The 15,196-nt window shown below is 40.1% G+C and overlaps 1 protein-coding gene across 2 annotated transcripts in view; it reads right to left on the bottom strand.

Annotated features, from left to right (window-relative positions):
• Nucleotides 1-15,196, bottom strand: part of LOC126281402 (ethanolamine kinase 1) — a 150,680-nt gene that overhangs the window by 25,044 nt on the left and 110,440 nt on the right. For both annotated transcript variants that reach the window (XM_049980335.1, XM_049980336.1), the window contains exon 4: nucleotides 3,671-3,897. In XM_049980335.1, the coding sequence (XP_049836292.1) occupies nucleotides 3,671-3,897 (227 nt within the window). The remainder of the gene's footprint in view (nucleotides 1-3,670; nucleotides 3,898-15,196) is intronic.

The following is a 15,196-nucleotide window of genomic DNA, read 5'->3' as shown; positions in this document are numbered from 1 at the left end:
AAACGATGCAGACACTGTTTGTCCTAATGCTATTGACATATACAATTTACTATAGATAAAAAATTGAAATATCTAATGTTACAAAATAATGGTATTTCATATTTTGTAATCATGTAATATATGGAAAAAACAAGCTGCAGCTACATTTGCATGACACTGTCATTAACATACACAATGACCTTTACTTCGGACAAATATTGGGAAATTATCCTAATGTACTAAAAACTGTGATTTTCTGAATACTTATGGGAAACTTTTTAAATTAATTTTAACCAGTGTAAAGTTGGAGTTTCATATTTATGGCACTTGTTTGGGACAATACCCTCTATACTTTCTCAAGTACGACAAGAACTACCAAAGCACAACTACCTATCACAGTGGTATTGAGAGAATAATTTCTTTCTCCACAATCTTCGACAGTTTTCCATACTACTGTTGGTATATTTAGTCTGTGAGCTTTAACCACTGATTTCAGGACTCATTATGAATGTGCAAACAGTTTTCTCAACCCAGTCTGTCTTTTCAAGAATTGCATGATGGTTACAACTGTACTTTCAGCACTTAGCCACTGTAGACAGAAAACTATTTACCATAACGAGTAGTGATCTTCCAACAAATGATGTTCAAACTGTGTGCTAGTGTTAGTGTGATGACTTACAATTACACATCGGTGCTGGTATGGCAAAGTCGTGTTAATACACAAGTACCAACACGGATCTGGACAAGGTGAGCAAAGCTTCATTCATAAAGCTGTTTTGTAAAACAACAGCAATAGTGCTGCTGCTCTTCACACATCTTGACGCATTAAAAGAATATGGAAAGATGCACTTTCTGCACTGTAGTTCAAGAATGTGATCCAAAAGTTTGAATTAATTGGTAATTTGGGAATTGCTTCAGGAGAGGCTGATGACCAACTGCACCACAAATTGTTGATGTTAGTGCTGCCATGTATGGGAATGGTGGACGCAATGTGCCATCTCCAAGCAGTACATGAGCTGTGCCATGACAGTTGAACATTCCAAGGTCCATCATTCGAAAAGTGCTGCGAACAACTGTGAAATGATATCTCCAGTACAGTTCCAAGCTATTGTGCAAAATTTGTAACCGGGAGTGTAAACAAGGTACATAATTCACATAAGCTACCCTCTTTGGAAACTAAAATGGTTTTCTTTCAGTGGTTTATTAATTATTTATATTCCACATGTACTTACAAATGTTTCCACAAAGTTTCATTGTCTTACAATTGCTCATTTTTCATGGTGGCCCTCTCCAGCAACAAAACTTTAATTACAACCACCCTGTATATGAAGTACAGTAATGAGCAAATACATAATCACTTCCCTTCCCTTCAATCTTTTTGATGGATTTATCAGTGGCCAAAATTTGTTTTGCGTACTACTCCTAACTTCATTCTCACACCACGGCTCCCATTCCTTTCATTTTGAAAACTCTCTTTCTTATAGTCAAGGTATCTATGGTGAACAAATATGCTATAGAACAAATTTCTCAACATTTACAATAATACCGTCCATTAAAATAACTACTCTAACCTACTTAAAAAATCTCACAAGCAGTCTTCCCACTCAGAACAGCACACTTCATGCTTCTATGCCAACTGGAAGCGTCTCCTTCACTACTAACCAAGTCTTTAACATCTCCACAGGTACAACACCAAGAGTGCAACAGTCAAAGTTGGGTCCTCATACAAGATCATCCGTCCGTATTCCCCTAACTGGTCTGGGTTGCCATGTGTCACCTTCCTAATCTTTGAATCATCATTGTCGAACATATGAAATTCCGTACCCATCATTTCCCACCAACAACACTGACTCTGCTGTAAAAATTGCCTCTCATGGAATGAGAACCACCACCTACTCCAGTAACATCACTAGCAAAATTTACAATATTAAATGCAGGTTCAAAGGCAAAACTGCTTGCATTATTTATCAAGCATTCACTGGACAACATACAAAATATGAGTGACTTGCTAAGAGCCTGGTAAAACACATTTATGAAGAGAAAATGTCCTATATTTGCAATAGCCAGTTGGTGAGCATGATCTATAGTGCGGCTCACAAGGCTCGAATTCTGGCTATATCAGATGGTGCTTTTGGAATCTCTTACCCAATACCTACTCCCAAGAATTTACTTCTAATACATCTGCTCATCCCCAAAAATAACAGACTCAACCTACACTCTCTTCACACCTCCCCTACCTGCCCTCATTTTACATTTACATTTACTCTCGTCCCTTCCTCCTTAGGATCCACTGCTTCCTAATAACTTTCCTCTATACAATTGTTATATACAGAAATCTAATATGATTAGAGACATTACGAATGGCTTCACCTGTTTAATTCATTGTGATATATTTGTAAGAATTACTGGGAATGAAAAACCAAGTTCAAATTTTCGGCTGGTGCACAAGCACAGTGATTCCTAAATGAGCCTGCTGCTGATATATAGTTAAAATTATGCAGTCCCTTTTCCTTCACTAAGCTAAATATTTGTACGAACATTTATCTGGGCATGCTTGAGCAATGCCCAGAGCCACAGCTTGATACAGATTCCATGGACTACACCTTTACATCTTTCAGCAACACAGCGCTCCATGTTGGGATGTAGTGGTTCACACACTATTGAATTTATGTCTTCTAAACCATTGAATCATTCATACTGAATGTGATGACAATTCTGCTCTTAGCACATAGTTTCTAGACTTGGCACTCATGGATTTCTTTTTATTGGGTTATGTGAAGGAGCCTACATATGCTCCTCCTTCACTAAACAAAGTTCCATTTGTAATTCAGTCTTGTCAGTAACTCCAAAATTGTTTCAGAATGTATGGTATGAAATTAATTATTGCTTAGATCCCACCAACTGACCTAGGGGAGTCTCTGAGAATACTATAAACTACCAGCATGTAAAATTTCTATGAACTTATGTTTACTTTCTCTGTAATTTTTATCAGAGTGTCACAGATGCATTAAGTAGTTATAACTGTTTGCAATCATTATATTCATTTTGAATTGCCTTGCACTTTCATAATAGTTCTCCAACTTATTTTTCTTTTCTTCTTGTATATTCATCTTTACTTCTCCCTCTCTCATAATTATCTTTGAGGTGAAGTTGACACCGATTACTGATTTACTAATTTAGGCCTTCTAACCCCTCTGAAGCTGACTCAGTTATTGCCTTTTTCTTCCTCATCTCTCATAGGTCTGTCTTGCCTTGAGTTCCAAGTCACATGCCCTGTCACTTTCTTTGGAAATTTGTGGTAAGGTCTTATGGGACCAAACCGCTGAGATCATTGGCCCCAAAGCTTACACGCTAAGTTAATCAAACACACACACACACACACACACACACACACACACACACACACACACACACACACACACACACACACCTGAGGAAGTACTCTAACCTCCAATGGGAGCAGCCGCATGGATCATGACAAGGCACCTCAGACTGCGTAGCTACCCCACACGGCCCCTACCACTGTTTCTTATGAAAGATGTCTCACCACCACCTGGTGTGCGCGCACATGCGAAGGGTATGGGTGGGGCACTTTTAGAAAGCCAATCACATAAAATATCCACAGAAGCTATATCATAAAAATGCAACAGACAAGTATTTTATTTATTTTAGAAATACTGTGAAACCATACCTGCAAATTCTGCAAAATGGTTTCCAATATCGAAGGCTTGATAGTTGTAGCTGGAATACTCATAATCTATGAAGGTAACAGAGTTCTTTTCAGCATTATAGATGACATTTCCAAGCAATAAATCATTGTGACAAAACACAATTGGACTATTCAGACGTGTCAACTGTAACTTTAAATTTTCAAATTCTTCTTCCAATTTCTTCTTTGGAGGAATGAGCTCTTCAAATCTGGAATGATGTACAAGTCCTCTTCAGTCACAGATTTCTGACAATAAAAGCGAAAGACATGTTAACACTTCAGATTACCTACTGACACTGTAATGTTTAGTGAGTGTTGAGACATGTATGATAGCTGGCCTTACAATAGGAGTTTGCACATTACATAAAACAACAACTTTCTTTAATGCATTTCTTTTAACCTGTTTGGCAGTATCAGGTAATTATTATTAATCTAAATAATTAGAGTGATCAGGTACCATAAAACTATGAGACTTATAGAACTTTAATAATAAGAGCAGCAAACGATCATTTCAAACAACATGCCATTTTTCCTTGTAATTCTTAACTGACAGAACATAAATACTGAATGAATCAGCTGAATGAATCAGCTGAATGAATCAGCTGAATGAATCAGCTGAATGAATCAGTGGAGCGCTGCTGTTTTTGAAATTTTCTAGCAAATTAAAACTATGTGCCAGACTGATAGCTGTACCCAGAACTCTGCCTTTGGGTGGTATTTTTTTACTGACTAGGCTACCCAGGCACAGCTTGTGACCTAGCTTCACAGTTTCACTTTTATCACTAAAAACTCTTCCATTTGCTCTTAATCTTGTTGGACAGGCACTCCTTGAAGAAACAGAACTGGAAAGAAATTCCTTACCCACAGTCTTGCATATTGATTTCAGAATTAATCTATCATTACAGTTGAGTGGGTACTGCTTTCAAACTGAAAGAAAGGCATGCTACCTAACAAGGTAAGCATGGAAATCTATCCTTTTTGTAATATTGATGTTATTCCATCCTCAACTTTCCACTGTTTGTACTTCTACATGTCCATACGTATGAGTAAGTAAGAATATAACATTATCTGCATGAATAATTTCTCTTTAATGAGCAAACAATGTTGGCAGCAAAACATCTACATCTACATCTATATGACTACTCTGCAATTCATATTTAAGTGCTTGGCACAGGGTTCATCGAACCACAATCATACTATCTCTCTACTATTCCACTCCCGAACAGCGCACGGAGAAACGAAAACCTAAACCTTTCTGTTCGAGCTCTGATTTCTCTTATTTTATTTTGATAATCATTCCTACCTATGTAGGTTGCGCTCAACAAAATATTTTTGCATTTGGAAGAGAAAGTTGGTGACTGAAATTTCATAAATAGATCCCACCGCAACGAAAAACTTCTTTGCTGTAATGACTTCCATCCCAATTCGCGTAACATATCTCCCACACACTTTCCCCTATTACGTGATAATACAAAACAAGCTGCCCTTTTTTGCACCCTTTCAATGTCCTCCGTCAATCCCACCTGGTAAGGATCCTACACCGCGCAGCAATATTCTAACAGAGGACGAACGAGTGTAGTGTAAGCTGTCTCTTTAGTGGACTTGTTGCATCTTCTAAGTGTCCTGCCAATGAAACACAACCTTTGGCTCAGCTTCCCCGCAATATTATCTATGTGACCTTTCGAACTGAAGTTGTTCGTAATTGTAGCACCCAGGTACTTAGTTGAACTGACAGCCTTGAGAATTGTACTATTTATCGAGTAATCGAATTCCAACGGATTTCTTTCGGAACTCCTGTGGATCACCTCACACTTTTCGTTATTTAGCGTCAATTGCCACCTGCCACACCATACAGCAATCTTTTCTAAATTGCTTTGCAACTGATACTGGTCTTCGGGTGACCTTACTGGACGGTAAAGTACAGCATCATCTGCGAACAACCTACGAGATCTGCTCAGATTGTCACCCAGGTCATTTATATAGATCAGGAACAGCAGAGGTCCCAGGACACTTCCCTGGGGAACACCTGATATCACTTAGGTTTTACTCGATTTTCCGTCTATTACTTGAAATGTGATCTTCCTGACAGGAAATCGCGAATCCAGTCGCACAACTGAGACGATACCCAATAGGCCCGCAGCTTGATTAGAAGTCGCTTGTGAGGAACGGTGTCAAAAGCTTTCTGGAAATCTAGAGATACTGCATCAACTTGAGATCCCCCGTCGATAGCGGCCATTACTTCGTGCGAATAAAGAGCTAGCTGCATTGCACAAGAACGATGTTTTCTGAAACCATTTTGATTACATATCAATAGATCGTTCCCTTCGAGGTGATTCATAATGTTTGAATACAGTACATGCTCCAAAACCGTACTGCAAACCGACGTCAATGATATAGGTCTGTAGTTAGATGGATTACTCCTACTACCCTTCTTAAACACTGGTGCAACCTGCACAATTTTCCAATCTGTAGGTACAGATCTATCGGTGAGCGAGCGGTTGTATATGATCGCTAAGTAGGGAGCTATAGTATCAGCGTAATCTGAAAGGAACCTAATCAGTATACAATCTGGACCTGAAGACTTGCCCGTATCAAGCAATTTGAGTTGCTTCGCAACCCCGTAAGGTATCTACATCTAAGAAACTCGTGCTAGCAGCTGTTCGTGCTTCAAATTCTAGAATATTTCATTCGTCTTCCCTGGTGAAGGAATTTTGGAAAATTCCATTCAATAACTCTGCTTTAACACCAAAGTCGTCGGTAACAGTAACATCGGAACTGCGCAGCGAAGGTATTGACTGCGTCTTGCCGCTTGTGTACTTTACATACGACCAGAATTTCTTCGTATTTTCTACCAAATTTCGAGACAATGTTTCGTTGTGGAACCTATTAAAGGCATTTCACATTGAATTCCGAGCCAAATTTCGTGCGTCTGTAAATTTTAGCCTATCTTCAGGATTTTGCGTTCTTCTGAACTTCGCATGCTTTTTCCGCTGCCTCTGCAACAGCGTTCGGACCTGTTTTGTGTACCACGGGGGATCTGTTCCACCTCTTACCAATTTATGAGGTATGAATCTCTCAATTGCTGTTGCTACTATATCTTTGAATTTGAGCCACATCTCATCTACATTTGCGTAGTCAGTTCGGAAGGAATGGAGATTGTCTCTTAGGAAGGCTTCTAGTGACATCTTATCTGCTTTTTTAAATAAAATTATTTTGCATTTGTTTCTGGTGGATTTGGAAGAAACGGTATTGAGCCTAGCTACAACGACCTTGTGATCACTAATCCCTGTATCAGTCATGATGCTCTCTATCAGCTCTGGATTGTTTGTGGCTAAGAAGTCAAGTGTGTTTTCGCAACCATTTACAATTCGCGTGGGTTCGTGGACTAACTGCTTGAAATAATTTACAGAGAAAGCATTTAGGACAACCTCGGAAGATGCTTTCTGCCTACCACTGGTTTTGAACAAGTATTTTTGCCAACATATCGAGGGAAGGTTTGAAGTCCCCACCAACTATAACCGTTTGAGTGGGGTATTTATTTGCTACGAGACTCAAATTTTCTCTGAACTGTTCAGCAACTATATCATCGGAGTCAGGGGGACTGTAGAAGGAGCCAATTATTAAAACAAAAATAATTCTGAGTGTATGTTACAAGGATATGCTGCCAATGTGGCGTCCAGCCATCAACCTCGTTTGTAATACAATTACTGTAATCAGAATGCCAAAATGCCTGCTTATGATTTCTTGAGACAGGAACAACCACAGATAAAGAAGTAAATAAAATGCACATTGAAATTTGACAATATAAAAATAATTAGTTCACCAGATGTAAAGAAATTGAAGACATTTTTAAAACTTAGTTGTTGCATGATGTGATGCCTAGTGCCATCACAAACTGCTATTTTTTGTGTGGATACTATGATGTGATTAACCAGTTGTCCATCATGACAAAAATTCTCGCCCTGCATCTATATGTTTAGAAGGCAGCTGCATGTCGAAAATTTATGCAGTGTTGTGTAAATATCCTAATGTCAGCTAATAACAAACCTCTCAAGTTAAAAATATGACTAACTGATCATCATAAAATATGGCCTGTTTGAGTATTACTGTTTTCAAAAGACAAATGCTCCTCTATAAGCCTGTAGGGAAATTGTTACCCAATAGTTTTTGTATTTTCAGTAATCTGTAAATACTTCGTAAATAACGTTATACGAAGTATGTGTACCAGCTGTTCACTGAATACATTAAATGTGACGTTCAACTGTTCCCCAAGAACAACTACACTAATGATATGACATCTGGTGTTTCTTCACCATCAGAATACTCTCAAACACAGTCACTGAACAGGTAATTGATGTAGGTACCTTCTTTCTTCACTGAAATCATAATTTTCTCTTTTAATGAGATTTCACACCATCTCATAATTAGCTTTAGAGTTTAAGTATCACACTATGATTTTCACTTAATTATATTTTTAGTCTTTTAGTGTTTCGTCATACTTATAAAGAGTGAATTCAAACACCAACAAAATTTTGTAGGTTGTTCAGGGATATTGTTGGCATATTTTTGTACAAGGTGGTCTCCAGAGACTTATTACATAATAACAATTTGATCCGAAGAAGAGAGACAAGTTTCATTACAGGTTTACTTAGCAACGTCACTGTGATTCTCAGCCAACTCCAGTAAGAGATGTTAAGAGAGGCATTCTGCATCACAGTACGGCCTACGGTTCAAGTTCAGAGAGAGTACATTCTTAGAAGAGTAAGCCAGTAAATTGCTTCTTCTTGCGTATATCTCATGGAAAGACCATGAAGATAAAATTAGAGAGATTCAAACCCACACAGAAGCTTACCAGCAATTGTCCTTCCCATAAACCACTCACTATTAAAAGGAAATGGGTGAAGCGACACTGGTACGTAAAGTATCCTCCACCACATACCGTAATGGCACTTGCAGAGTATACAACATTGGTGCAGAAGTACTTGCATCTTCTTTTTTGCTTGTAAATATGTGAACAGATCACAAACTGCTATTTTTTGTGTGGATACTATGCAGGTGTCTTGAGTATTCACAATATTAGGAGGCTCTGTGATTTTTGGTAGCAGCACAGAGTGCACTGCAAAATCAATTGTGCATCATGATAGATGGAAGTAACCCAGGTTGAACAGCATGCACACAGCATAACAGCCATTCTCTGAGGGACACACGCAAAAGAATATCAGAGTGAATTGATGGAAGCCGTTGGTAATAAAAGCCCTCCAATACCATGCAGCAGCACGGGAGACAGTAAAGTTTCAGCAATAATGTAAGGCAACCAGTCATCAGCAATGGGATGATGGGTCAGAGTGAGGGCCTACATCATTGTCTAATTGAGAGGGGTTATGGGACCGAATGGCAAGGCTGTGAATCACAGAAGGAAGAGGGTCTGCTAAAAGTTGACGGATCCAGTCAGGGGGTCAAATTATACAATAATGAACATTTAACACACACAGTAAAGGCACAAAAGGTGAGACCAAATCTAAAAACTAGAAAAAAAAGGGGGGGCAGTCATGGGATCACAGACCACAACCACCCTGTCCCTGCTCCAAGACTATAGTAGAACCTTATATCTGGAAATAAAAGCCACTTTCACGGAGGAAACTGAGGACCAGTTCAACCATCCATGGATCATCTGATAATATTAACGAAGGGCTGAAAGAAGGAGTCATTCCACCAATATGTGAGACATCATCAGTTTGGCTCCACAACCACATTGTGGGGTGGGTCGTTACATAGGAGGAAACAATGGGTGAGCCAGGTATGATCAATGTGTAAACGGTATAGAACAGTGAACTACTCCTGAGAGGAGTAGAAGGAAGAGTGCCAAACTGCAGCAGACTCCTTGAGTGTGCGGAGTTTATTACTAGGAGCTGTAGCACTCCAGATGGCATTCCACTTTTGGGCAAAGAGAGATTTGATATAGATCCGCGTACCCACAGCTGGAATTATGAACGGAAATGGGGGGGGGGGGGGGGTTACTGACTGCTTCTCTAGCAAATCAGTCAGCCAGGTAATTCCCGCTCACAAGACTTGGGACCCAAAGAAAGACAACTGAACAGGCAGCACGCTCAAGGGTGGAGAGAAGGTGATGGATAGCAGAGACCAAAGGGTGACAAGAGTAGCATCCGTCGATAGCCTGAAGGCTGCTAATGGAGTCTGAACAAAGTAAAATACTGTGGATGGAGGCCTGAGAAACAAAAAGGAGGGCCCTGTGAATGGCTAGAAGCTCTGCTATAAACACCCTACATGATCGTGGCAATAAATGGTGTCTGAAGCCAGTAGGAGAAGTGAAAGCGTATCCCAACTTATCGACTGTCTTAGAACCATCAGTGTACAAGACGGTGGCACCCTGGAACTCTGCAAGGATGGCACACACAAGACACCAGAAAAAAATAGGAGTGACAGAGACCTTAGGATCCTGAAATAGATTGCTCCTTATCCGTGGTCTAAGCACCATCCACAGATGGGGTGGGGGGGGGGTGTAATCAAAAATAAGGTCTAAGAAATGGGACTGTGCTACAACATCACGGAGCTGGTTACCTAAAAGTTCTGGATTGGGAGGCACTGTGGGTCCACGACAAAAATGCATAACCCGCATTTTGGAGGGAGAAAGCTGGAAGTCACGGGCAGTGGCCCACACAGAGGCCCATCAGATGGCACTTTTGGCACCTTGGAGCTGGTGCTCAGCAGAAGCTACCGAGTGAGATGTACCAGATGCAAAAATTGTCAACTTACAATGTCAGGGTAACCAGAGCCTCAACAGAGGTCACAAGCCCATTGATGGCAATGAGGAAGAGTGTGACACTTAGCACAGAAGACTGAGTCCTGTGGGATACCATTCTCCTGAATCTGAGCGGCAGTGAGTGAAGTGCCAACTCTAATTTGGAAGAGCCAGTGAGAGAAAAACTCATGGATAAAAATTGGAAGGCGACCACAGAAGCCCGAGTCATGGATGATAACTAAAATGTGATGTTGCTAAAAAAGTGCTACATAGCAGTTCGTTTGCATGTTATGATAAATCACTTGCGAACTCCAGGGTGGAAGACATCAATAAACCAAGAAGTGTGATATGAAAAATGACAAATATTTGCACCATTATGCTAGCCCAAAACTGTAGCAGCTAGTCATCCATATTCTGAATACGGGCACAGGGACAGTTGGCATCCACACTAGTCACTATATGACCTATTAGGGACACATCTGGGGATTGTACTGGCCACAGGAGTACCTCATGCAGACAGACCACAGACATGTGTGTCGTGTGGACGAGCACAATTCTGTCTAAAAATGTCATCACAATATTGTGGCATGAGAGGTAGCACACGAGGACACAGGATGTCTGAATTACTGTTGTGCCATCAGACTTACCTCAGTTCATACCAGCAGTGACCTTAAGTCTTACCAGATGACACTGCACACCATAATGTCACAAGTAACAACAATGTGGGAACATTCCCCAGGTCACTGGCATACTCATAGTGGTAATCTAGGGTAGTGTGAGCCGAGATTCAATGCTGAAGACAACGTGATGCCACTTGTCAGCAGTCTACACTTCCGAGTCACACCACCACTCCAAAAGCAGTTGCGAGTAGTGGTGTTAATGGCAGCCTATGCAGGGGGGCAGTAATTCCACAGTCTGGCAGTCGCTAGTCTCCGACCAATGGTGATGTATGACACAGAAGACTGAAGGTTAGTTTTTAATATCCAGTTGATGAAGATACTATTAGAGACAGAGCACAAGCTTTGCTTTAACAAATGATGGTGAAGGAAGTCGGCTGTGTCCTTTCAAAGGAACCACGCCAGCAATTTAGGGAAATATAAGACACACTAAATCAAGATGGTCAGATGTAGATTTAAGCCATCAAATGTATGTCCAGTGAACTAACCACTGTGCCAACTCACTCAGTACATGATACACAATATTGAAGGCATTCCATACTTTGTCTCAGATGGCAGGCACAGATGCGACGGGTTTACGATGTGCCTGGTGCACAGTACAACTATCCTACCTTATAGTGGTCAACAGGAATCTTGATGATGAGTATGCTTGCCTCACATTGCCATGCAGTTTAACATTGGGCCAATGTCACATCCAAATTCCCAACAAATCTAGACATTGTATGATTTGACGAAACAACCAAATGGGGACCCACAATGACACCCTTTTCAAACACATTTAGATGGTGGCAATTTTGTCTCGAGCAAGTATGTGCCATCTGCATGTCTTGAAAGTATCTCAGTTCAAGCAACACTAATGCACTCTGGTGGCTGATGTATCTGTCACAGGGAATTGAAGCTAATTATATACGTACCTCCTGTTGGTGCGTATGTGTACAAAGTTATATTCAAAGACTTACCAAGCGGGAAAGCGCCGGTAGATAGGCACAATAAATAAAACACACACACAGAATTTCTAGCTTTCACAACCGACAGTTGCTTCTTCAGGAAAGAGGAAGTTTCTTTCTATTTTATTTACATGTGTACAAAATTACTTTTATATGTCTGACCATCTCTCACGAGTGCTTCACATGTTTATCAGGCAGTGCATATAGACAAAATGGACAGTGTACAATATTTGTAGATGTCAATAAGTTTACAACCACATACGGTTCTATATTTGAACAAATTAAGGTCTAAAAAATTCTGCATGTTTGCAGGTACAGACACAATCCATATATATTATAAAAATGTATAGACATATGTTCCACATCTCCTAACCACTGGACTAATTTCAACCAAACCTGGTACACACATCATTACTACCAAGTGACAACTGCTGTGATTGTAGGAACCACTTATCACAGGTCAGGAGATACGGTGTCAAACACTGAGTTGCATGAATAACTGCCACACTGTGCACAATGACTAAATTTATTACTTCTTTGCTATTAAAACTATTTGCAATGCATGTCCCAGACAGTATCTACATATGCCACTGAATGTACCTACACAAATCTGTCATACAATGACACACACTTTGAGACACATGACATGACAAAACACGGAGATGTGTGGAAGAATGAAGTTTTAATACTTTTGTTCTTTACTACTACGACCCAGCAACAGTCGAGTTAACTTAAGGAAATTCCTGACACCTCACAACACTTTTGACAGCCCTTTGCCTTACAAAAGATATCATCAAAAATCCTATTAGAGGATTATTACTGTAGCCAATAGCTTTTGTAGAACTAACAGAATTCCTGGACCTCCCTACATACTTACTAAAAGGTCTTTAAAATATAAAGCAAGAGATATTTCCAATTTTATGAACAATCAGGACATATTTGAAAATCACTGCATGCAATTAAAGGACTAAAATATTTTGTAGAAACACACACACACACACACACACACACACACACACGCACGCACGCACGCACGCACGCACGCACGCGTAAATAAGTAATGACTGAAAAGTCTCTTTTAGAAACTAATAACAGAAAAGAAATGGAAAGGATTGTGATAGCTACCAATTATAACACAAACACAATAAATTAACATTCACACTTAACTTCATACAATTCACAAGAAAGTGAGTGAACTCCAACCTGTACACAACATTCTGAGAAATTTTACATTTAGTGACACAAGAAAATTCTGCATTAATTTAGGAATTCCTGACCATTCTGCATCATTTGTGGAGATGTAAAAAATCAATTAACCACACTTTTAGAAAATGTATATCAAACTACACCTCAGCAAAGGTAACATGTACTTACTCTATTGTAGATTTTCAATAGTAACCTGGCTATTGGGTAACAGTATTAAAAGCTTTTAAAACTGTGATATTTCTTGGAAGTTATTTACACTCTTTGCCCCTACAGTGTGCCACAAAAATGGCAAGCAAACTTAAGCAGGTACTACTGGTGTAACGCTGCCAAGTGACAAAATGATGGTTCCACAATGACACGAAAAATTATACTAAGTGGACATCATAAATTATATCAAATGATATAAACCTGTATTTAGAATATAGACAAAGGCAGCAGAAGAAATTGCATAAAAAATTCACTCTGACCCACACAAATAAACGAAAGGCAGTGTGTACATAAGAAAATATGAAAATCATTTCATAACTGGCACCCCACAAAACTCCCACATTAAATTAGGTTACAAATTCATTGTAAAACCTTAACAAATATCATTATTTCAATGACTGTTTAATAAATGTATCAAAATCAAATTATGCAAGAGGCCACCCGAGTAATGGCCACCTCACCTGTTTAGGGGAGAATAACTAAATATACTACTGGCCATCAAAATTGCTACACCAAGAAGAAATGCAGATGATAAACGGGTATTCATTGGACAAATATATTATACTAGAACTGACATGTGATTACATTTTCACACAATTTGGGTGCCTAGATCCTGAGAAATCAGTACCCAAAACAACTACCTCTGGCCGTAATAACGGCCTTGATACGCCTGGGCATTGAGTGAAACAGAGCTTGGGTGGTGTGTACAGGTACAGCTGTCCATGAAGCTTCAACACGATGCCACAGTTCATCAAGAGTAGTGACTAGCATATTGTGATCAGCCAGTTGATCAGCCACCATTGACCAGACGTTTTCAATTGGTGAGAGATCTGGAGAATGTGCTGGCCAGGGCAGCAGTCGAACATTTTCTGTATCCAGAAAGGCCCGTACAGGACCTGCAACATGCGGTCGTCCATTATCCCGCTGAAAGGTAGGGTTTCGCAGGGATCAAACAAAGGGTAGACCCACAGGTCTTAACACATCTGAAATGTAACGTCCACTGTTCAAAGTGCCGTCAACACGAACAAGAGGTGACAGACGTGTAATCAATAGCGCCCCATAACATCACGCCGGGTGATACTCCAGTATGGCGATGACGAATACACGCTTCCAATGTGCATTCACTGTGATGGCACCAAACACAGATGCGACCATAATAATGCTGTAAACAGAACCTGGATTTATCTGGGGAAAAAAAAAAATACATTTTGTCATTCGTGCACCCATGTTCGTCGTTAAGTACACCACCGCAGGCACTCCTGTCTGATGTAGCGTCAAGGGTAACCGCAGCCATGGTCTCCGAGCTGATAGTCCATGCTGCAAACGTCGTCAAACTGTTTGTGCAGATGGTGGTTGTCTTGCAAATGTCCCCATCTGATGACTCAGGGATCAAGACATTGCTGCATGATCTGATACAGCCATGCAGATAAGATGCCTGTCATCTCGAATGCTAGTGATACGAGGCCATTGGGATCCAGCACGGCACTCCGTATTACCTTCCTGAACCCACCGATTCCATATTCTGCTAACAGTCATTGGATCTCGACCAGCGTGAGCAGCAATGTCACGATACGGTAAACCACAATCGAAATAGAGTACAATCCAACATTTATCAAAGACAGAAACATGATGGTACGCATTTCTCCTCCTTACACAACGTTTCACCAGGCAATGCTGGTCAAATTTCGCATCTGTAGCACGCCATCTTCAA

The sequence above is a fragment of the Schistocerca gregaria genome, chromosome 7 (genome assembly GCF_023897955.1).
Source record: "Schistocerca gregaria isolate iqSchGreg1 chromosome 7, iqSchGreg1.2, whole genome shotgun sequence".
Taxonomy (NCBI): domain Eukaryota; kingdom Metazoa; phylum Arthropoda; class Insecta; order Orthoptera; family Acrididae; genus Schistocerca; species Schistocerca gregaria.
This window is presented reverse-complemented; position numbering and strand designations above follow the sequence as displayed.